The sequence below is a fragment of the Geotrypetes seraphini genome, chromosome 17, assembly GCF_902459505.1.
Source record: "Geotrypetes seraphini chromosome 17, aGeoSer1.1, whole genome shotgun sequence".
Classification (NCBI taxonomy): Eukaryota; Metazoa; Chordata; class Amphibia; order Gymnophiona; family Dermophiidae; genus Geotrypetes; species Geotrypetes seraphini.
This window is the reverse complement of record NC_047100.1, coordinates 20,544,207-20,569,061: the sequence shown is the minus strand read 5'-3', so window position 1 is coordinate 20,569,061 and position 24,855 is coordinate 20,544,207. Positions and strand designations below refer to the sequence as shown.

Here is a 24,855-nt window from a genome sequence, read left to right as displayed (position 1 = left end):
AGTTGTGGGGGTTCCTACTATGAGAAGATCGTAGCTTAGGAGATCCCTAAGCTATCATATCAGATGTGAGGAAGAAAGACATTAGTGGAAGCTGCTGTGGCTCAATACATAAAAGCCCTGTTCCCATCTTCCAGAGGTCAGAGGTTCAAATCCAAGCATGTATTTTAATTGTGGCATTCTACCTTGCAGGTGCACTTTGATGATCTCACAATGAGGTCAGTATTGTGCAGCTGCACACCCCCATTTGAAATTAAGTAGAAGCCATGCTAATGTCTGTATCTGTTTTTAAGCTTTTGCAAATGAAATTATGTATGCAATCTATATTTTTTTGAGGGTGAGCATTATGAAATTTAGGCACGCATATTATAGAATAGGGCATTGCAGATGCACATAAAACTCCTAATTACTGTCAATTAACTCAGTGCCTAATTGACTAATATATTTATGCATATATCTGGGATCCGTGCACACAATGAAGCACTCAACTTTGAACAACCTTTATCGAATCTTGGAGAACATGGAGAAAAGTACTTGAACACTACCCTCACCGGGTGTCATTTACCACTGCATCACAAAAATGAAAGAATAATGTAAGTTCTTATTTATATTAAAGAAAACAATTTAGAAACCTGAAAAAAAAGAAAAAATTCATCCACACTAACTAGTTAAAAAAAAAACTGTGAGGTGGAAGAAAAGAAAATCAGAAAACTGTACGCTGAAAACAGAACATTAATTTAAGCAAAAACTTTAAAGAAAGGGAAGTACACATCTAAGGAAAAGCTGTTCTAGTGTCTTTGGCATGCATACAAGCCTGTCTTTCAAGTAGCATCCAGCACATTTAAAATAACAGCCTTCAGTGAGTGAATCTTTTCTCGTTTTCCTTTAATGAGTATGAGTTAGTCTGTTCAAAAGCCCAAACAGGCATCTTAGGGCCAATTCCGCAGCGGGGGATCCATCACCATAGCAACTGACAACTCCTGTGAGTTTTGAAAAGGCCTGAAGTAGCCACTGGGGAAAACAGTTACCCAATAAAAAGTTGCAGAGCGCTCTCTGAACACAGCTGCACTTCGCCGTGTGGAGCATTCAGGCACAGAAATAAAACATGTCACCAACCATGAAGAACAGCTGGGGACACCAGAAAAAGCTCCTTTCAGTTGCTAACAGAAGGGAGTAAACCACTACAGACCTAAATGTGAATTGATACTTCTGCAACAAATTGAGTTTTAGCCCCCAAAGACCCCCCCCCCTCAACTGCCAATACATGCTTACCTCCATCTTTAAATGCCAACTACCATCAGCCTGCTTAACTCTGAGTAGCTCAAATGTAAACCTTTTTTTTAATGATGTTTTGGTTAATCTTTGCTCTGTTGGAAGAATGCTAGTTGCAGGATATCAGAATTAACATTTGCCAGCTGCTTTGGGTTTGAAAAAGCCAGATCAAAGCCTGTCAAAATAATTACTTTTTTTTTTTCTTTAATTGAAACCATTTTAAAAATTTTATTATGCAATAGAAAAGGTATAAATTAAACTATCCAGGTTTTTTGACAAATAAAGCTCAATTTTATATAAATCATTTAGGTAAGAATTAAGATGTCCAGGTTGGCTCATTCAAAATTCCCCTTGTCCTATACAAAAAGCTCTTTGTAAATCCAGTAAAGCTTTATGTGGAGAAAAATAACATCCTGCTCTCCCCAAAATCTGCATAGATGAAGCCTTTTGGAACTGCGCATGGATCCTCCCCTCATCCCCTTCCCCACACATCTAACAATGACAGAAGCAACCCCCCAAACTACCTCCACAGCCCCATGACAATAACGCGGGACACCCCCAAACCCCTCTGACAAAGACACAATCACCCTTGAACCCTCATCCCTTGACAATGATTCCTAAGGGAGGGGGGGGTGTCTTCCTGGTGTCTAATGGGGGCAGGAACAATCCCCAGCTGCTGTTGCTCCTTCTTCTGCCAGGTTCAAAATGGCACTGGCTGACCCCTAGTGATATTTCATCCGGCTGCAGGTATGCCACCAATTTTCCGGCACCCCAGTTCCAAACATTTGCCGGATTAACAGTTTTGCCGACCAATGGTGGTCATCTTTAGAACACAGTCTAACCCTGGCACCTCTCCTCTTCCCTTTTCCCTCATACCAAATGATGATACCAAAACGATAGAGTAGACACCCAGGATGGTGTGAATAACGTGAAGAAAGACCTGGCGAAGCTTGAAGAATGGTCTGAAATTTGGCAGCTAAAATTTAATGCTAAGAAATGCAAGGTCATGCATTTGGGCTGCAAAAACCCGAGGGAACGGTACAGTTTAGGGGGTGAAGAACTTATGTGCACGACAGAAGAGCGGGACTTGGGTTTTCCGTACAGACAAATAAAAAAATGATCTTTTTTGGGTTACACTAAACGTGTTGACTGAAAAATCAAACATTGCATGACAAGTAAGAATTTCATCTTGTCATAGTGTGGAGCTACTTTGCTTCATCAGATCCTAGATGGCTTATCTCTGACAGACAGCCACTATATTTAGGAGTCTAAAATCAACAAAATCCTACATGAAATGACCACAATAAAGACATGAATATATAGGCTGTGTTCCAAATAATCAAATAATTGCTGTAGCTCAAAATTCAAAATAAATAATACTCATACAATTGTGGATGTGAGCCGCTAAAGAGTTTTCATGGGGACCATCATCACACTCCCCTGTCCTCTATGAAATGTGTTATAATTCAAACGTCAAAATTAGGTTGGAGCCGGGCACTTATCTGAATGGCAGCAGGTACTCAAACGCCCCAACTTGGAATTGATGGTCACAATCAGGGCTGCCCAAGTCCGGTCCTCGATATCTACTGGTAGGCCAGGTTTTCAGGATATCCACAATGAACACGCATGAGAGAGATTTGCACACCAAGAAGGCGGTGCAGGCAAATCTCTCTCATGCATATTCATTGTGGATATCCTGAAAACCTGGCCTGCCAGTAGATCTCGAGGACCGGACTTGGGCAGCCCTGATTGTGACCATCAATTCCAAGTTGGGGCATTTGAGTGCCTGCTGCCATTTAGATAAGTGCCCGGCTCCAACCTAATTTTGACGTTTGAATTATAACACATTTCATAGAGGACAGGGGAGTGTGATGATGGTCCCCATGAAAACTCTTTAGTATTATTTATTTTGAATTTTGAGCTACAGCAATTATTTGATTATTTGGAACACAGCCTATATATTCATGTCTTTATTGTCATCACTGACGGACCCATAAATTCTGTTCCAAGTCATAACTTATCTCTCAAAAGTGTGTGAAGTAGAAAGACGGCATTCATCAACATTCAGTCCAATCTACTGCAGGATAATGAAGGGAGAGATTTCATGCTTTGGAAGGGCCAAGCCAAAATCTTGACCTAACTTCTGCAGAAAAATTTTGGTTAAGACTCGGTGCAAGCAGTTCATTCAGGGAAAGGAAGCCCTCAAGCACAGGGAAGAATGGTCCAAAATTCCTCAACAATGATGCGAGACACTTTTCAACACTTAAGGAAATGCTCACTTGAAGTTTACTGCTGCCCATGGAGGCGCCAAAGGATTCTTCTACCTTTTTTTTTTTTTTTAACATACTCACGACTGACATTTTGTTGATCATAATACAACTTTTTATGTGAATTATTTATTCATTCCCTCGTCTGGATTTTGGTTAAGTATATCAAATGCAGGCCATACTGTGCAGTTCACAAACTTTTTCTCAGCATTCTAAGATGACTTTTGGGAATTCATTAAGTGTTTCTTGAAAGGGGTGTATGCTCTGGACTGGAATGTCCTGGATCACCTGAGACAAATGATGTCTTGCATCAGTAGTTCAAGCATTTTGCTCACAGCATGCCATGGAAAAATTGCTTTAGTATATTTGTGTCAAATCATCTGGTTGTGATGGCACCACAAAAGCAATTTGACAAGCACACTGGAGAGATAAGTTACTAAATGTGCATTCTATATTGGCTTCTGGGCCTGTAGATTCCGGTTTAATACGTATGCATAAACCTGCATCGGTGCCCCTTATATTTATGCTCCTGCAGTTCAGCAGCCAAAGATCTGGCACAACTACAGGCATCTAAATGCGACACGTATAGTTTACAGTATTTTACAAGCGATCCACTGGATTGTATATCTGCTGCCCAGATTTGGATGTATTGCTAAGATGCAGGTTTTTAAAAATTAGGTCTTCTCCTATCTTTTCAGCGGCCCACCGGAAAAGGATACCCGTCCTACCGCCCGTAGTCAGTGCACTGCCGGCGTAACCTCCAGGGCAGCAGCCGAGCTCGTCGCAGCAGGCAGGATTGGTGACCCGGGGGCCATGAGATGAGCGGAGGGGGATCCATGTAGGAGGAAGGGGACTAGGATTTGGGCCACTCTAAAGTGAGGGCTTCTACTCCTAGATGGCTAATGAGAAACCCCTCTTGGACGGAGGGACACACACCCGAGAAGTGCCCTGCGGTACCCATTCGCTTGACTGGCAAAAGTGGGTAGGAGCAGTCAGCGGGGCTCGAGATCATTGGACGGTGGCTCGGGCCAAGCGGGAGTGGAGCAAGGTTTGAACGGCAGTGCCTACCAGAAACACGACAGCAGATAAAGGCCAAATGGCCCATCCAGTCGGCCCATCCACAGTAACCATTATCTCTTTCTCTCTCTGAGAGATCCCATGTGGCTATCCCAGGCCCTCTTGAATTCAGACACAGTCTCTGTTTCCACCACCTCTTCCGGGAGACTGTTCCACACATATACTACCCTTTCTGAAAAAAGTTTTTCCTCAGATTACTCCTATACAATCAGCTACACGTTCTGAAATGACTAATGTAAATGGCAGCGACCACAGTTTTCCCCTGCTTTGTGCAATAGTGTGGCCTCCCGGGTCTAGATTAGTGATAGATAAATAATTATACCTATAGAGGAATTAAGTTGTATGTTGGTGATAATAACTGTATTGCTTATTGTTATGTAACCATGCTGTGGCCTACAATAAACTCTTAGCGGAAAATTTACCATGGATTCAAACTGCGGTTTGTCAGGAAGGGGGAAGAGGCAGGAGCAGGGTAACCCGGCTGAAATCCCCTCAAGTGCTGTCCCTTGGATTAGTAGCATGGAAATTTGAGACTGTATGGCTACGCTTAGGTTCTTATATTCTCCTTCCCAACAGCATCTCCGGGGGGCTGTTTTGAAGACGCTGGAGTTGAGTAGAGTTTAAAATGGGATACTCAGGACCTGAACACTGTTTCTGCATTTTCTTCTTTCATCAGTATGGAGAGGCACATAGAAAGGATTTGCCTCTGCTCCTTCTGGCTCATCCTAGCCTCAGTCTTCAGTAGGGGCTAGGAATTCTGCAGGTAAGAGCTGGACGTGGGATCGCAGATGACCAGAGGCCTTGCAAACATGTGCGATATGGAATTACTAGAAAACAAATGGTAGGAGCGGGTACCACACTACTAAGGAACCTTTATACTGATGACAGCTCTGTAAATTAGCTCAGGCCTAGAAGTGCTTAAAGTCACCTGGAAACAGCTTTCATCCTCATTATACTAAATGGCCAATTTGCATTTCAAATATGTTAAAAATTTGCACTTTAATGGCAACATTCACTTTTCCCTAAAGAACACTGAAGTAGGTTGTGGTGTTTAGCAGTCTCGACAAATAGGATCAAAGCAGGGAAGGCCCTTGAAAAAGTGCCTGCAACAGCTCATAACCTGTCGTATGCAGGAAACGGCCTCATTTGAAACACCTATTAAGATGGTGGAAAGTGGCACACTTCATCACCTACCTCTCAAAAAGCCATCGCAAGCCTGGCCCCACACTCTGAACAGCAGCAGCTGTGTTGCCCTAAAATTCTCGTCCGAATTGTAAACACATTAGCGCTGTATAAACAGCTTGATTTCACAACCTACCTGTTTCGCCTTCCATCACACCGCGTTAAGCACTGTGACAATTCAAAGGTGAATTAATGTACCCAGTGCAAATAAACATAAAAATAAAACATAAAAAAAAAAGTATAAAACAATCTCTCAACCGCTGCATTAATCTCCCTAGCTAGTTGGAAATGAAAAATGGCTATAATTTAGTTTTCATTTGAAGGTTGCTGTTGGCTAAAACTGGGAAATGATAATGTTTCCTTAATATACTCTTTTCCCCTTTATTCTGTGCACAATGTAGGACGTGGAAAGAAAGATTTATCAGAAGGCAGTGATTAAGCAAGCTGGCACTCAAAAATACACTACGAACACAGCAAAAGTATGTTTATCGCGGGGTGCGCTCGGGCAACCTGCAGTAATTTTTGCATGTGCATGCCCTAAAAGTATAAACAAGTTTTTAGTGCTGGGGTGGGTCGGGAGGCAGAGAGTAGGCATGTTCTGAACTAATCAGCGCAGCTACATTGCTGTACGCTAATCGGTTAGCGTGTGCTTGACATGTGAGCCCATGCTTTAGCAAAACAGGTGTTGGATAAGTGCACTAATGCTAATGGGAAAACTAACGCATGGCCATTAACTTAAAAAAAAACCCAAAACAACCCAGACCACTCGGCCATTTTACCCATGCGGCAAAAATAGCCTTCGCACATGAAAATGACCCAGGTAAGCATGTGCTAAGGCCGCTTTTTTACCACAGTTTAGTAAAAGGGCTCCAAGTTTGTACCTCAGGCAGTGGAATCCTGTAGGGAACGAATGGAACTAGTGCTTAGATGGCAACTCCAATAACTGGGAACAGCCCCTCCCCCGTCCTCTTCTCCACTCTCCAACCTCCACCCCTCTTCTGTCGTGTGCCGCTTCCCTTCCCCCGTACCTCTGTAACATTCCTTGCATGAGCAGCAACCCCCAAACTGCTGTTGCGTCAGCTCTTCTTTTGACGTCACTTCCTAGGCGTAGTTCAGGAGCAGGCCGCACGTAGGAGCCTTTTCCCACAGCTTTGTGCACTGCAGCACTCAGGGAGCCGGCCCGAAGACGGCACGTTGATCGTACCATGGACTGGCGGCTGAAGAACGCTGTCTTGGGCCCCATGGACGTGCCGGCCCTACGGACCGGCACCGGTCCATGGACCAGCAGTTGAAGAACATTGCCTAAGACCATCGGAAATATGTGTTTTCCAATGGTCTTAGGCAAAGGGGTTGCGACCCACAGGTTGAGAACCACTGCTTTAAACCATGAGAGTACTTTACCTTGGATTCCTAAAGAATCCAAGAACTCAAGCAATTTACCATGGTCAACTAGATAGAAAGCGCTGCTCAGATCAAACTGAAGCACCAACGCATTATTACCCTTACTCAGAAGGTTGTTCAGAGGAAGAGCCAACACTGGCACAACAGCAGGTTGGGGGCAGGAAAGGAACGGGAGGAGGGGCGGACGATGCCTGCGCCCTCACTAAGATGGCACTTGGGATGGACCCCCCCACTTACTACGCAATTGACTGGGAAATGAAGACAATGTTAGGTGGATTTCTATGGTCTGTGTCTTGATCATGGCTGGACAAATTTGGATGGGCTGGAGTGTGGCTCTCATGACAACTTCAGTTGTTGGAGTACAAGGCCAGTGATGAGCTGACTTCTACCAGTCTATGCCCTGAAAATGGCAAGGACAAATCAAGGTCAAATATGCATCATTCCTTACGCTATCAGTTTATCTTATTAGGCAAATTGGGTGGCGTGTACAGGTCTTTTACCTGTCGTCATCTACTGTGTTACTGAGCACCTCCAATATGGTGGTGAACATCTCTATATCCAGATTTTAAACACAAATATCTAGACAGTATTAGTACTGAAAATCTGGGTATAGCTTTAAACGCCGTGACTGGCATTGAAGAAAAAAAAAAAAACGCTGACAGCAGATTATGAATTTTCACCTGCCGGTGGTTTTTGTCATCAGGCAACTATGAAATCCAAAAGAACCAGATATCCCTATACAAACTATATAATGGAGGAGTTACACACTCAACTGTACAGAAGCACTGTCTTGAATATCTTATCTTCCCTGTGTCTGAAAGATTAAATTCTTCCTACATTTTCTGAAGCCACGATGCCATTCATCACTAGGGGAATAGCTAGGGTGGTTTTTCCCCAAACCAAAATTGATGAGGCCATTTTTAATTGCATTGCTCTTCTGACTGCAATTTTTGGTTAAATAAATCTACTCCATAACTGTGCATTAATCTTAAATTGCTATTCTTCAATGGTCTCATTACCCTAGCTACTGTAGCAGTGGCATACTAAGGGCGGGGAGAGGGTGGACCACCATGGATGCAAGAATGAGGGGGGTGTTCCCGGCCTTGAAATCATGGTCCGGGAACTTCCCCTTCTCACAGCCTGGCCCCAAGCCTATGGGTGGTCCCCATGGCCCAGCATGTTCTCACCCGATGATGCCTTTAACCTTCCGTCAAGCTGAATAAACTGCCAGCCTCAGCAAGTGATGCTTCCTGGGGCTCTGCTTTCTGCATCTGCCTGGTCTTTCTCAAATGATGCAACTTCCTCTTTCCGCCCAGGTGGACCGCGGCAGATGGAAAGCAGAAAGGGGAGCTGCGGGCAACATCGCTGAATCACTGCCTAGGCTGGCAGTTTTTTCTGCTTGACGGAAGGTAAAGGCGACATTAGTCCGGCCAGGTGAGAAGGGTGAGAACATGCTGGGCCTGGGCTAAATGATTTTTTTTTTTTAAGTACAAAGCGGGGGGGGGGGGGGGGGGAGAGGGGGAGAAGGGGGAGAGAGGTGTTAAAAAATGATCGGCCCCAGAAGCCACATACCCTAGGTATGCTACTGTACTGTAGGATTAGATGTATAGCTTAAATGTCCAAACTGTTCGACAGGCACCAAAAAGACTAGACTATCTACATTTTGAAAACAATTTTAGGATTATTCATAAATCTTCAGAACCTATACAAAACAAATCAGACCTGTACTAAGAAAAAAAATCAAGAAGACTCTTTGGTACAGAAACAGAAACTCATGCATACGTCACAAAGCTAAGTTTCTCTCTATAGACTAATACATTTCCCTAGTGGTGGTAGTGTCAAGATTATACTCTTGAAATTCATTTAATATCAGTTGAAGACAGATATTTTGCAGATGAACTCCAGTTTCCACATCACTAGATAAAAGTTGAATAACATAGTAACATAGTCATATCTATCAAAAATCAACAGAGTAGCCCAGTTTAATTTCTAAATCTGTTACTAATGTGAGATGACAACTAAAATTTTGAGGAGCCCTAAAACAGATTCCATCTTTGAAACATACTATATGATGAGAACTGAGGTTACAGTCATTCAGTGAATTATTCTATTAAAACCCCTGGTTGAAGGGTTGTGCTTGCTATTCTTTTCAGTTTATATTTGTAGATTGGATAATTAGTAGCTTATTGTACCATGATGATTTATTGATCTGCACCTTGACCAATAAAGGAAACATTAAATAAGAAAAAAATAAAAACTGTAGATGATTGGCAGACAAGAGGTAAAATGACAGAATCATAAAATGTATCTGATATGTTCTAATACAGGGATTAGCAACCTTTTTTAAAGAAAACAGCCAAATATCCTAAAAATTTGAACCAAGATTTACAAAGAACCAAAAGGAGTAGAGAATGGAGTTTGAGATATTCCAGGACCTCCCCAAGGTCTAGCTTCTCTCCCCTCTTTCTTCCTTCCAACCCCCTGCACCTCTCTTCCCTCCCTCTTTGCCCGTCCCACTTCAACAATTCATAGCCAAGGTTCTCTTCCCTCTACAGGCCCCGACATTTTAATTTCCCTCCCAATCCCACGAAACCCTCCCACCCACCCCCGGTCCTACCGAGGTACCCAGTGGTTCAGCGGGGTCTTCTTGGCAGAAGCACAGCCCTCTTGCTCAAGTCTCCATGTGGCTGTCTTCTATAAAGGCTGTCATCACTATTCTCGGCTGCTTGCAGCATCTTCTATAGTACCACGAGCTGCCTTGAGAGGCCTCGGCAGCCATTTTAGAAGGCAGGAGTGAGAGGGCCACGCTCCTGCCATGAAAACCCCCCTGCTGAACCACCAGATATCTAAGAAGGTCCGGGGTGGGGAACTGTGGGGTTGGAAGGGAGATTAAAGGGTCAGGGCTTGGAGAGACACAGCCACATGGCAGAAGAGACGGATATGGCTCACAAGCTGCAAGTTGTCGACCCCTGTACTAGTATACCATTGGCATACATTAGTCTTAAATGTTTGCACAGTCAATTATCTCTGCTCCAGAGACCACTTTGTACAAGGACGACAACTGTCAAAGAGTCAATATGAGAGTCAACATAAAAGTAGTTCTTAAAGCCTATTACATGTCTTGTCCTGATTTATACATTCCTCACACAAATGAAAAATGAATCCAGGCACTGTAAAACTGGAAACTGCCACGACGAGACATCTAAAGAAATGACCTAGCTTGGTGGTTTCCAACCCAGTCCTCCTCGACTACCTGGCGAGTCGAGAGAGAGATTCAAATACCAAGAGAGTGGAACATGCTCTTTCTTTATGGATACCCTGAAAACCAGACTGGTCAGGTGGGTCCTTGAGGACTACGTTGAAAGCCATTGATAGTTTACCAGCATTAAGTCGGGCAATGACGTACTAAAAAGCGGAAGAGCACGTTGAAAATATTCTTACAAGAAAAGGAAAAAAAATCATGAATGGAAAACAAGCTCACCTCCAGTACACCAGCACAGCAATCAGGAGAATGAGACACACAAAGGTCAGGGAAGAGACAATAATTAATGGAATGATCCACTCCATCTTGCCAGTGGAAGCGCGGCTCACCATGCTGGAGCTGTTCTCATCTGCTGTGTGGCAAATGCAAAAAAAATTAAAGAGATCTGTAAAATACAGGTGGCTGAGAAACATAGCACTTTTCTATTAACAGATTAGAAGTACTTCATATAACATTTCATTAAAACTCTTTACGCTCACAACAAAAAAAAATAGATCGTATTTCTAAAATACCATGCCAGACATAAGGGAAAGAACACACAGTAGCTAGACACTTAAAAGGATTCATTTTCTGAGACGTGGTGAGCCAAAGACAGCAGGACCATCAGGAAAGCATGATGGCCCTGCGGAGGGGGGTTGGTCAAAGAATAATAGCTGAAATTCTACACGAAAGACTGAACTACAGAAATAGACTACCGTTTACCATTGCCCATGTGCCATCTTACCTGTGCAGTTCCATGCCCACATTCTGTAATGCATTATCAGATCTTCTGCGATAACAGCAAATCCTTACCAGGAGAACACAATTGCCTTTTCTCAGTAGGAAAGCAATGTACTTAGATAATAGGAGCCTCTGGATGTCACATAATATATGAGGCCACAGTCTGTTTTAATAACATTTAGATTATGCTCCTGCACAGACCGGAATAAAATTCAAACAGTATGAATGCAAAGGTTAATTGTGAATGCTTTGGTTGGACAGATTGAAATGGAGCAAGGCTGTAGGCTTTTGCTAGCACAGCAAGAAATCCCTTTTGCTCTTAAAAATCTAGGCCAGTGCTCAGCTGATGAAGGTCTGCCCTTTAGCAGACGAGTCTGGCCAAGGTGCTAACCAGCCTGATGCCTGTAGAGGGGAAATTATCATGTACAATGCTGACTACAGAATGATACGGGGATAAATTTTTCCCCGTCCCCGCGGGAACTCATTTTCCCATCCCTGTGAGTTCTTTTCCTGTCCCTGCCCCATTCCTGCAAGCTCCATCCTCGTCTGCACAAGCTTCAAACACTTTAAAATCATAAGTAGCAACATTCTAGAGCTCAGATTGTGATGTCATAATGCCTCATTCCACCAATGCCTAAGCTCCGTCCTCATCTGCACAAGCCTCAAACGCTTTAAAATCACAAGTTGCAACATTCTAGAGCTCAGATTGTGATGTCATAATGCCTCATTCCACCAATGCCTAAGCTCCGTCCTCGTCTGCACAAGCCTCAAATACTTTAAAATCTTAAGTGTTCGAGGCTTGTGCGGTTAAGGCAGAGCTTACAGGAATGAGGCAGGGACAGGGACAAAATTTGCAAAGACGGGTCCTGCCGGGACGGGGGAAAAATTGTCCCCATGTCATGCTCTAGTGCCAACTCAAGGAAGAGACAGCAGCACTATCTCAAAACATGTAAAGCCTCCATCTCTTGCCCAAAAAAATTACACATTTAACTACACATGTTATAGATGCAAGGGGTAATTTTATAATTTTGCACACAGGTAAAAAGTCCATGCACAGTTTTTTCTAAGCAGAGCAGACTGAATTTTTGAAGCAAAAGTACATGCACACTTCCATTTTGAAATTTACCCCAGGAGAACTATGCACTTAAGAGTGACACCTTCTGTTTTGTATACATATTTCTTTAGGGTTCAAGTATTTAAAAGTATGGGTGTAAACTCCACTCACAGAAGTGTCTCTGCTCAACATGCAAATACATTTAACTGTATATTGAGAACTCAGATTTAGAAAAATAATTTCTGCAGGTTTATTCAAAAAAATGATTCTGAAAATTAGGGGTCCTATTAATAAGCTGCAATAAGTGCTTACAACTGCTTCCTCTAAATTGAACGAGAGTCCTCCAACTGCATTGCTGCTCAATATTTAAGAACATAAGAATAGCCTTACTGGGTCACACACATAAGTGGAATTATAGTCTATAATCTGACAATGACTAAGCACGCGCAACAAACAGTATAAAAAGACCGTGGGATAAGAATAAAGAGATTTGGAACGAAAGCAACAATACAAACAGAGCTTTGTGAGAAGCGATACAGCTGCTGATGCCGCCTGCATCAGCTGCACAAAAAGTGTGCTGTGTTAAAATGGAAAGCATCCACATTTCACTGAAGAACGAAGAGCCTATACACTACGGATTAGCATTACTGGGTTACTGTTACTTCTTAACATTTTAAGAGGACAAGGGGCACTCATTGGGCGGGATTCAATAAAAGGTGACAAAATTTGAGCGCTGCAAAAAAAGGAGCACCGAGGTCCCAATTCTAGAAAAGATGCCCAAAGAACAGGCGCCAAGGAACCCAGTGTCACTCTTCAGTTAAGCTCCATTTATAGAATCGTACCTAGCGATGCCTTAATTAGACTTAGGTGTTGGTAGATATCTAAATCTTAGGCTCTGGTATTTAAGTGAAGAAAACCCTGGCATAAATAGGGAGCACCCCTATTTATGCCAGGATTTTCTTCACTTAAAATAGCAGCGCCCAAGTCCAGTTTAGGCGTCTACTTGCAAAACACGCCCACAATATGCCCATAAATGTGCCAACTTTCTGGTAGGCACCTACTAAGTTTGGTGCTTATGGCCCAATTAATTTTAATTTTTGCCAATTATGATCTCATTAAAGGTGCCGATTAAGCTAATTAAAAAAATGTAAGTTAGGCGCACCAATCTAGACACCTAACTTCAATGCTTTTGCACATAATATCTGAAATGAAATTGGTTTGTGATCTCAGTCATTCAGTAAGTAAGAAAAGATTATTAAAAAAAAAATAAAGAAATTTTGGTGTGTCTCTGTGACCATATTTGAAAAATTGCAGTTGTATACCCCCCTTGTATATGTATACACACACTTGTATACCCCCTTTTTGTGGTTAATATATATATATATATCTCTTTGAAAATGTAACCACAAAAAGGGTGTATCCAAGTCCCACCCCCTTTCCCCATTTTAAGTGAATTTCCATGATTTGACCCCTCCCCCATGCCGCTCCCATGGCATGCCCCCTTTTCACCTGCATGTTGAAAAACTTGCCAGTTGATTGTTAACACCCAATCAATGGCACTAGGAGTCTCGTTACTCAATTAAATTGTGCGTGCAATTTTGAGAGCCACTTATAGAATTTGGGAGATTCCACCAATTTTTTTCCCCCCAGGAAACATACGCATGGACTTTCCTTTTAAAAATTACACCACAAAAAGTAGCTCAAAGAAAATTACATCTGCTTTTGGCACACAAATTTCCCCCTTTTTTGCAGGCAGGTATTCCTGAGGAAAGACAGTAGGTGGGAAGGAGTTGTGATGTACACATGTATTTGATTGGAACAAAAAAAATGTAGGCACACGCAGAGAGTCCATGCGTGTAAATTTGTGCAGGGTGGTTCCGAGAGCCTGTTTTTTAAAGGCTTACAGAAGACTATGTTGCCTTTTTAAAATAAGTACCTTTCTGGACTTTCAACATAGGCACCCTGTTAAAAAATAAACTCCTTCCCCTCATGTTAAATATTTATCAACTTGCATGCTAAATTATTTCTAATGTGAGATTTATTGCATAGGCTGGTATCAAATTATCACCTTGGCCTGATTTGATTCCATTCATCAATGATGTTTCCGTTACACTAAGAAAATCAGCTACTTCACAAAGAATTAAATTTGATAACATACTCTTCCTTTAGACCACAAATCTCTTCTGTAAAGAATCTGCCTCTATAAAGGAATAGCTCAGTTAATAATATATTGAATTTGCATAGTTTGAAGATCCTGATTCACGCTTTTCTTATTTCTAGGAAAGAACACCAAGTACCATCCAGATATGGAAAATCAAATCTTATTTATAGATAGACCCGACACGGGCCGTGTTTCAGCAAAAAAAAAAAAAAAAAAAAACCCAAAAAAATAAAACACCCCATTTCAGGGTCCTTTTAAAATTCTCTCAGCAATGTTCAGGAAGCATCCAAATAAGGAGGCTAAAACTGATACTTTACCACCGAAGTCGAAAAGAGTGAACTCCTTTGAGTATAGCACAAACCAATGATTTTAGCTTCCTTATTTGGATGCTTCCAGAACACTACTGAGAGAATTTTAAAAGGATCCTTAAAGCAGCCATTTTTTTTTTTTTTTTGCTAAACCATGGCCCATGTCAGGTCCATCAATAAATAGGACTTGATTTTTCATATCTGGATGGTCCTTGGTGTTCTTCCTATGTGTGATGCACTTTGAGCCTCTTCTACATGTTTCATGTTTGTTATTTCTAGAACAGACTATTATTAATTCCCCATACAATGGACAATCTCTCAAACGGTTGCAAATAATTCAACCATGACACTCCACTTCTGATTAACCTTCACTGGCTGCCTATTAGCTATAGAATAAAGTTTAAAATGTCACTGTGCATTACATACCAATCAGCCTTTTCATCTCACCTGTAACTCACTCCACATGTTCTTTCTGGACTCTTACAACCCATCCCTGGCTCACTTTCTTGTAATTCCTACCAGCATTATCATTCACTCTAGATTTACTCGTTACTCTGATCTCTCATCTTTAACCTTTTCACTGTGGAAAGTCCATGATGATGGAACTTAGAACTGGATTATGTTTCAGGAAGTTTACAACAAAATTGAAAGCTTGATTCTTCTGAAAGGCCTACAAAGATAGACGATGATGGAGAGCAGTGATAAATCTTCTCTTTTACCTTTAGTTTTTTGTAATCCGCTTTCATGTTGTGGAACATGGTTTCCAAACCTAAATCAACCTCAGAACGTACCTTTTTTTAAAGTCTATGCTTTTCTCCTGCATCTAGAATAAATCCCAACCACATTTCCTTTATTAACAAAACACAGGTTGCTTTAATGCATTTGCACACTTAACAACTTTTTACAGAGTACATGTAATACCTCCAGAATACAGACCTTCTTACCCATTGATTCACTAATGAGGCGATTTCTTTCAAGCTTTAAACAGAAAGGTGAAATTTAATTGTTGGAATGAAGCAATGTAACAGCAATGAGGATAATGTAATTGAAGTCTACCGAGGCAAATTATGTAAGGAGGGGGTGGCTGCCTTGATTTGATGATAGTACTTTCAAGATGAAAGGAAGTAGGTTTGAGAGAAGAACATTTTCTGTCTGGATTTAATCTTGCCCCAAGATGTGGCTGGGAAAAAGAAGTAGAATCGCTGAGCATTTAGGAGGTGGGGTGTTAGCATACACTGTTCACAATTCCAGAAGACGTGGCCCACACCACATGGCACTAGTGTGGAGGAGACAAACCACTGTAAAGAATTCAGAAGATTTTAAAATCTTATGTGGTAAGCAAGGGAAAGTCTCCGTTAGTTTTTTTTTTTCTTTGGATTCAAATAGAGTACTGAAGTACAACAGAGTCACTAAAAGTTGATGGGTTATGGTTGCTAATTCCAGGAGTGGTAACAGGTGTCCATCCAGGTACCAGAGCCAGGAAGCATTTGGAAAAGCAGGATGCTGAGGAATCTGAAGAAAGATTAGGGGAAATGTAAATTGAAAAAGAAGGTGTAACTCTGTTGAGCTTTACAATTTTTCTACTCTAAGGGAAACAGATCAGTTGAGGTCTGCCCTCTGATGGGCAACTCTTGAGAAATTTTTGAAAACTCATTTACAGAATTCTGTTTAAAGAAATGCAAACAGTTTTTAGGTCCATCAATGAATTAAGGCTGGCTGCCACTTGGAATTCATCTCAACTGGAAGGAGAATAAAGACCATGGCAGCATATCAACACATGGAGAACGCCCATAAAATAAGTACAGACTCCTTAAGATGCACTCCAATATACTGGACTGCGCATGTGGCCAGAACAACTGTGTTAGAGAGCCAGAATATCATCAGTGGCCATGAAAGACGGGGCAAGAAATACCTCAAAAACAAAAATATGGGTCTCCCCCAAAATAGTGTTCTTCTGAAAGAGGGAAGAAAGGAGACCTATGAATTATGAATAAGTACCCTGTTTCCCCAAAAATAAGACCTATCCCGAAAATAAGCCCTAGCATGGTTTTTAAAGATACTCCTAATATAAGCTCTACCCCCAAAATAAGCCCTAGTTAAGATAAACTCCCAAATTGCCCCTACACTCCCTGACTCCATCCTGAAAAAAATCAGACTCGTCAAAGTAGCAACCCCCACCCCTGCTGCTTTAGGAGGCCTCGGAGCGGAGGTATGTCAGTTTCTCGGTGGAAGGGTCGGTGGGGTTATGCTGCACAGGGGGATGGGAGGGAGGGAGGCATAGAAAGATGTTGCACAAAGGGATGGGTAAGAGGAGAGGAGGGGGGGAATGAAAGAAGAAGAATTGGGGTTGAGGAGAGGAAGAGAGAGATGATTGTTGTACATGAAAAAAAAAATAAGACATCCCCAAAAGTAAGCCGTAGAGCGGTTTTCGGACCCCAAATTAATATAAGACACTGTCTTATTTTCTGGGAAACATGGTATGTGCATCTTTTCAGAGCTTATGCTTTCCAGCAGCTGTAGATCTAAAAGACATACATGTCTTACTCTTTACAAATAAAATTATTCAATCAGAATTAACAGAGCATGCCCAATAGAAGCAATGTGATTGTATTCTTATTCACTTACCCCCAACAGCCTAAAATATTAAAAAAAAAAAAAAAAGAAATGCATTCATTTTATAGCTATTCATTTACTTACTGGGGAGTCTATAAGCCAAGGTGCTTTATAACATTTAGAAAGCACAAAACATGTCATAAAATAAGTTAGCGGATAAGCTAGAAAACCCAGCAGCGCTGGAGGTCCACATAGCCTGCAAAATTCCCCTGCCCTTTATCTCTACCTTAAGTATCCCCCCTTCACAAGCAGAGATAAAAGCATTAGACACTGAGCACAGAGAATATTCACAGTGCCATGTGCATAATAATACAAGGGTTCCATCGCTGTTTCGTTCTCTTGGCCACTTACACTAAAGTAATAATCAATATCTTCTTTCAGCATGCAAAGCCAGTGTTATTTTGTGATCAATGTCAATGACTCTGGGGAAAATGCCATTCATTAATATCTACTGACTCTGGCTATGATTCATTGATTAAAACTACAATGCGTAATCATATCTTTTGAACAAATACCCTATATATAGATTAATTCATTAAGTTTCAAGTTTCAAGTTTATTTAATTCTTAATATATCGCCTATATAAACATTCTAGGCGATGTACATAATATATTAAAACATAGAAACATTAATATACTTTAAAAACAACAAATTTCAATAATGACTAACAAGAAAGCGGGGAAAAAGGGGACAAAGTTACAATAGGGGCATAGGAAAAAAAGGGAAGAAACAAAAGGTTGGGTAAATTGTTACAAGGCACTCTTTATGAATATTAATTAGAACAAGTAGATACGTTAAAATATTAGAGATCGTAGGCGTCCCTAAACAAATAAGATTTTAAAAGTTTTTTAAAAGCTGAGGTATCATGTTCCATTCTAATATACTGAGGGAGGGAGTTCCATGATTGTGGGCCTGCTACGGTAAAGATGTCTGCTCTTCGCGTACCAATGATTTTTAAAGAGGGGATAGTTAGTAAATTCATTTCTGATGAGCGTAAAGAGCGTTGTGGTTTGTAGGGGATTAGAGATTTTGAAATGAATTGTGGCTCGCTAGATAATAGAGTCTTAAAGATTAGAAATATAATTTTGTACAATATCCTGTGGTTAATTGGTAACCAATGTGCGTCAATCATCAGTGGGGATACATGATCGAATTTTTTTGCGTTGTAGATGAGTTTAATGGCCGTGTTCTGAATTATTTGGAGTCGCCTTCGTTCCTTCTGAGTGATATTTAAGAATAGTGCGTTGCAATAGTCGATTTTTGCAATGATAAATGAATGTATTAAGATATTTATGGAGGAAGGATTTAGAAATTTGGAAATGGCTCTTATCTGACGTAATTTGAAGAAACAGTTTTTGACGACAGAGGAAATGTGATCATGGTAAGATAAGCTGTCATCAAGTATAACCCCGAGAATTTTAATTGATGCTTCAGAACTGATAGGGAAATTATTAAGAAGAAATGGTTTTGCAAGACATATATCTTTTTTCCAGTTGAACAAGATGGATTTGGACAGAGAATGAAGCCTACTACTTTAGAAAAATCCTTAGTTATCAATGGCTAAAAAATACATGATTAAAGGCCCCTTTTTTCGAAGCTGCATTGGTGATGCTGCCGCGGTCATTTCCTATGGGCTTTGGTGCATTTACCATGGCTTTCTAAAAAGTAGCTACTAATATGAATTAAGAACACATATTTGGTTGTTTGACCCTTAGTAATAGCAGCGTGAGTCTACCACTAGGAGTTGACTGGTACCCATTTGAGTCTGGGAGCCCAACATAAAAGGAATGACCTCATATCATGCCTGCTCCACATGTTAGACATCAGGAAACTTCTAAGTAGCTGCTAGAGATCAGAGGTTGGGGGTAGGCAAGGATGTGGGTGGAGGGAGAGCCGTGGGGAAGGGTAAGAAAAATGTTGGGGTGGATAGAGGAGAGAAGGGTGCCAGGGTATATGAAAGATGTTGAGGGGGAGGGGGTTTGAGAAGCATGCTGGAGGAAGGCTAGGGAGATTTTGATTAGTTATTTTTATTTTACACTAGGGGCCTACTATTTGCATTGCTACAGCCAGGAATGCTCTATGATTCCAGCAGCAATGCAAATTTTTATGTATTGCAGGAGTTACTAATCTGCAGTAACAAAATACTTCAGTGACTCCCACAGTAAATATTGATGCAATAAAATACATCAATCTAAGGGTGTTGACGTTTTATCACAAGTACATAATGGGAAGAAACAAGTCAATATACAGCGGAAATAATGTGCATTTTAAGAAGAATTGTATATTCAGGGTCAGTGGGGAGGTTGGTGCCCAGGGCGGTGCACCATGCTGTTATTTGAGCCCCCCCTCCTCCTCCCGTGTGCTTCTTATAATGTTCGTCAGTGTGAGCAACTTCCACCTGCTGCTCATGTTGGCCTTGACTCCCTTCTGATGTCACAACCTGATGCTGCGACCAGGAAGTAGTACTGCCTGATTCGAATCTATTCACCAATTCACTTCGGTGAATTGATTCGTTATCTGAAAAGATCAGACTCACTGATTCAGCAACTAACACCCCTCCACCCATACTTCCAAGGCTTCCTACAGCAGTAGCGGTGGCTGGTCAGCAGCGGCATCACTCTGAATGGGCTGCTCTGTGGCCTGATGTGTCACAGATGATGTGGCAGAGGGAAGCCCTAGCGAGGCAGGCCGTGGGTAGTCCATTCAGAGCAATGCCTCTGCTGCTTTAGGAGACCTTAGGGTATATCAGGTCTCACAGTGGGAGAGTTGGTGAGGTGCTGCTGCACAGGAGTTTGGGAGGGATGGAAAGTTGCTACACAAGGGAATGGGTGGGAGGGCAAGTAAGCTACTGTTTAGGGGGATGGGAGGAGAGAAAAGATGCTGCACATGGGGGGGGGGAGAAGAGAGGGGAAGAATTGTTGGGATGGGGAGAGGAAGGAAGAGAAGAGGTAGAAAGGGTTGAGAGGGTGAAATCCTGCATATGATGGAGGGAGGGAGACAAGCATGGAGAAGAGAGAGGAAGAAATGCTGGACATAGAATGGAGGACGGGGAGAGATGGTGCCTGGGGAGAGAGAAACAAATATTGCACATCGTAATCATAATGAAGGGGAGGGAGGGAAAGATGGTGTATAGAGGGGAATAGAGAGGTTTGACCCAGGGCATAAGGCAGGGAGAGAGAGATGGTAGACAGTGGGGAATAAACAAATGTTGGATATGGCAGTGGAAGGTTAAAAAAAATATATTTTCTATCTTGCGATTACAATATGTCAGATTTGAAATGATTACTCTGTCAGAGCTGGTGTTAGCAAGCATGAGCTAGGACCCAGTAGAGGAAAATATTTTTTTGTTTATTTTGTTTACATCACAGGAGTATAAGTGGGGTGTGGGGTGGAAAGGGTTTAAAATAAACCCGCCAGGACGTTTGAAATAAACTACCCGATTGAAAAAATGAATTAAAAAATTGATTCAATAGGCCAAATCGAATTGAAAAACTTTTCCCTGAATCGGGCAGCACTACCAGGAAGTGATGTCAGAAGGAAGCTGAGGCCTGCATGAGCAGCAGGTGGAAGATGCTGCTCGAGCCAACAAACATTTCAAGAGGTACGCAGGGGGTGGGGAGCAGAAGAGGTGACACCCAGGCCCGTCCACTCTCCCTGGCCCCTTTACTATGCCACTGTTCAGGGTCACTATTTATCTTTCTCTCTCTCTTTCTACACATATACACACCATAGGTGTGTGGTTATGAGAGGGGCATTGGTCGGGTCAGGGGTGTTCCGAAGAATTACATGCAGTGTTATAGAATTCGGGACTATGCTCCCAAGTTGTGCACCAGGATTTACACCAGGTCTCAGTTAATACAAGTCCTTCTGCCCAAAGTTGACAATGTTCTCTGAAGAGGACTGAGCCAAGAGCACCCTTTCCAGAATAATGCTGAGCATGAATTTTTTCCAATGCCTACTTTTCGGGTGTCATTCACTGTCTCTGACCCTTAAGCGTGCAAAGTTGCATGCACAAGTTATAGAACACTACTAGTTATGCACATAACTTAATTGTGAAACCAGCTACCAATTGGCGTTAGAAACCAATATTTGGCTATAATTGAGTCTAACAAACTTACACACATAACTGTCTTTAGTATTCTATAAACCAATTGTGCAAAAACCATAAATCGCAACTGCAAGGGGTGGAGGGGACATGGACTTAAAAGGGTCATAGGCAAGTCAGGGGCGTGCCTAGCACTTATATGAACTTAGACACAGGAACAAAAAAAATTGATCCAGAACATCGGCCACGACACTGAACTTCCGAAAAGGGAACTACGAAGGGATGAGAGTCATGGTGAGGAAGAGGATAAGCACTGTAAATACGCTAGACTAAGCATGGACCCTTTATAAGGAGACAGTCACAGAAGCGCAAAATTTATATATACCGCGTATCAACAAGGGTTCCAAGAGGAAAAAGAACAAGGAACCAGCATGGCTCATTTAGCAGTGAAGGAAGCGATCAGAGACAAGAAGACTTTGTTTAAGGAATGGAAAAGGGCAAAAATGGAAGAAAACTGGAAAAAGCACACGCAACAACAAAGCAAGTGCCATAAGGTGGTAAGAGGGACCAAAAGAGACTACGAAGAAAAAATAGCCAAGGAGGCCAAAAACTTTAAGTCATTAAGGGAAAATGACCCATGAAGGAATCAGTGGGGCCGTTAGATGACCAGGGAATAAAGGGAGTACTAAAGGAAGACAAAGCCATCGTCGACAAACTGAACACATTTTTTGCATCTGTATTTACCGTAGAGGATATATCCAATATAGGGGAAGCCGACAGGCTATACACAGGAAATTAAGACAGAAAACTGACAGGGACGACAGTCAGTCTAAAAGAGGTATGCAGACAGATTGATAGGCTTAAAAACGATAAATCCCCAGGATCGGACAGCATCCACCCGAGGGTAATCAAGGAACTGAAAGGGGTTATAGCAGAACTGCTCCAACTAATAGCCAATCTGTCGATCAAATCAGGAAAGATTCCTAACATTCTGTTTGCGCTTTTTGCCGCCGCTACACATTGCGCAGATGGTTTCATTGACTTGTATACAAGTACTCCCAAGTCTCTTTCCTGGGGGCTCTCTCCGAGTATAGCACCAGACATCCTGCATTTGTGCATATGATTTTTGCTACTGACATGAATCACCTTGCACTTATTAACGTTGAACCTCATTTGCTATTTCGCGGCCCATTCCTCGAGCATATTTGTCTCTTTGTAGGTCTTCGTAAATCCTTCCGAGTCCCACTACTCTGAATAACTTTGTATCATCCGCAAATTTAATCACCTCACTCGTCTTGCCAATTTCTAGGTCGTTTACAAATATGTTGAAGAGCACAGGCCAGATCATCAAACTCTGCGGCATTCCACTCGTGACGCTTTTCCAGTCTGAGTATTGTCCATTCACCCCCACACTCTGTTTCCTATCCGCCAACCAGTTTTTAATTCACGTGAGTATATCACCCTCGATTTCATGGCTCGCAATTTTTTGAAATAAACTTTCATGCGGAACCTTGTCGAATGCCTTCTGAAAATCTAGATATACGATGTTGACTGGGTCCCCTTGTCTATCTGCTCATCTACTCCTTCGAAGACGTGCAGTAAGTTTGTCAAGCAAGATCTTCCTTTGCTGAAGTCGTGCTGGCTGGTCCTCATCAGTTTGTGCCCATCAAGGTGATCGATGATGCGGTCCTTTATCAGCACCTCTACCATCTTTCCTGGTACCAAAGTCAGACTCACTGGTCTGTAGTTTCCCGGATCTCCCTTCGAACCTTTCTTGAAGATCGGCATAACATTCGCCACTTTCCAGTCTTCTGGAATCTTTCCTGATTTGATCGACAGATTGGCTTTTAGTTGTAGCAGTTCAGCTATAACCCCTTTCAGTTCCTTGATTACCCTCGGGTGGATGCCATCTGGTCCTGGGGTTTATCGTTTTTAAGCCTATCAATCTGTCTGCATATCTCTTCTAGACTGACCATCGTCCCTATCAGTTTTCCGTCTTCATTTCCGGTGTATAGCCTGTCGGCTTCCGGTATATTGGATATATCCTCTATGGTAAATACAGACGCAAAAAATGTGTTCAGTTTGTCGGTGATGGCTTTGTCCTCCTTTAGTACTCCCTTTATTCCCTGGACATCTAACGGCCCCACTGCTTCCTGTACACTCTCTCCTGCCAATAGGGTTGCCTCTTCAAAATGGTGGTCCTTCCCCCTCCCAGTGCATCTTGGAATGCACTGGGAAGGGCCTAAGTCCCTAACTCAATCAGGGCTGCCTTAGGCCCCTCCCAGGGCACCCCTAGTCAGCGCCAATTTTTTAGGTGCACTTTAAAGAATTGGGTCCATAGTGCGGTGGTGCAGGGGCAGTGCTGGCACTTACAAATACAGCTTACAGTATTCTAAGTTACACATGTCCTTCTTGTATTTAGTGCGATGGCAGTAATACCCAGACTATGGCTGGCATATCTTTGCAGATGCAATTGTTGGGCAGTGGCGTAGTGAGGGTGAGAGGCACTTGGGGTGTGTCACATGCTCCTTTCATGGGTCCAGGACGCGATGACAGAGGAAGAGCCGACACTGGCGCAACAGCAGGTTTGGGGTTTCTGCTCACGCCAGGAACGTTACAGAGGTATGGAGGAAGAGAAGCGGAGCTCACAGAGGGCGGGGAAGGAGCGGAGAGGAGAACGGGTGCCTGCGTTCTCAGCAAGACGGTGCCCGGGGTGGACCACTTCCCCCTCTTACTATGCCATTACCCACGGGTCCATGCTAATTGTCAGCACATGGCAAAAATTGCAATAGCTGCTTAACGCAGCTTAGGAAAAGGGCTCCAACTTTACAAGGTTGCATATTAAGGATCTAATGAAGGCAATTTGGGGAAATTGAACCAGCTTCCCTCCCTTTGGTCATGGTTCTGCAGTGGAGTATTTGGCCGGTGAACACACTGGCCTTCCAACCAATCGCTTTGCATAGTGGGAACTGCACGCAGCCAGGCTGCTCTGTGATGGGTGGGTGGGGGTGGGAAATAATTTTCTTCACAACAACAAAGAAAAAGAAACCCGTGGAATCTAACACAGTTTTACAACAAGTTTATATGGCATGTGCCAATGCACAATGGTATTACTGTTGCAATGTGCCACACAGGACCACCGCAGTGTGGGAGGAATCCCACACTAGGCGTATTAATTTAGACTGTAAGTTTGCACACTCATTCATGCAGTTCGAGGCAAGAAGTCGGCCTATTCTTTCCGAGAAGAAAAGCTACTGTAGATCTCAGTGAGAGAGAGAATATTAAGTGGCAGTTCTCATAAAAAAAAAGAAAAGTAAATTAGATCACTGCTCTTTTAATCTATGTAAATGGCCTTGGCAAAGATCCAGTGGAAACAAATGACATTCATTATGGAAACAGAACTAGAAGCAGTATAGCAGAGTGACCATAACAAGTCCTGGTTATCAAAATGAATTGTGGCTCCTGTGATTTTTTTTTTTTTGCTTTGCGTGTTACA

General features: G+C 42.3%; 1 protein-coding gene across 3 annotated transcripts in view; it reads right to left on the bottom strand.

Annotated features, from left to right (window-relative positions):
• Window positions 1-24,855, bottom strand: part of PTPRG (protein tyrosine phosphatase receptor type G) — a 720,636-nt gene that overhangs the window by 126,844 nt on the left and 568,937 nt on the right. For 2 of the 3 annotated variants that reach the window (XM_033925774.1, XM_033925772.1), the window contains one exon: window positions 10,678-10,810. In XM_033925774.1, the coding sequence (XP_033781665.1) occupies window positions 10,678-10,810 (133 nt within the window). The remainder of the gene's footprint in view (window positions 1-10,677; window positions 10,811-24,855) is intronic. The other variant, XM_033925773.1, reaches the window with a different exon arrangement.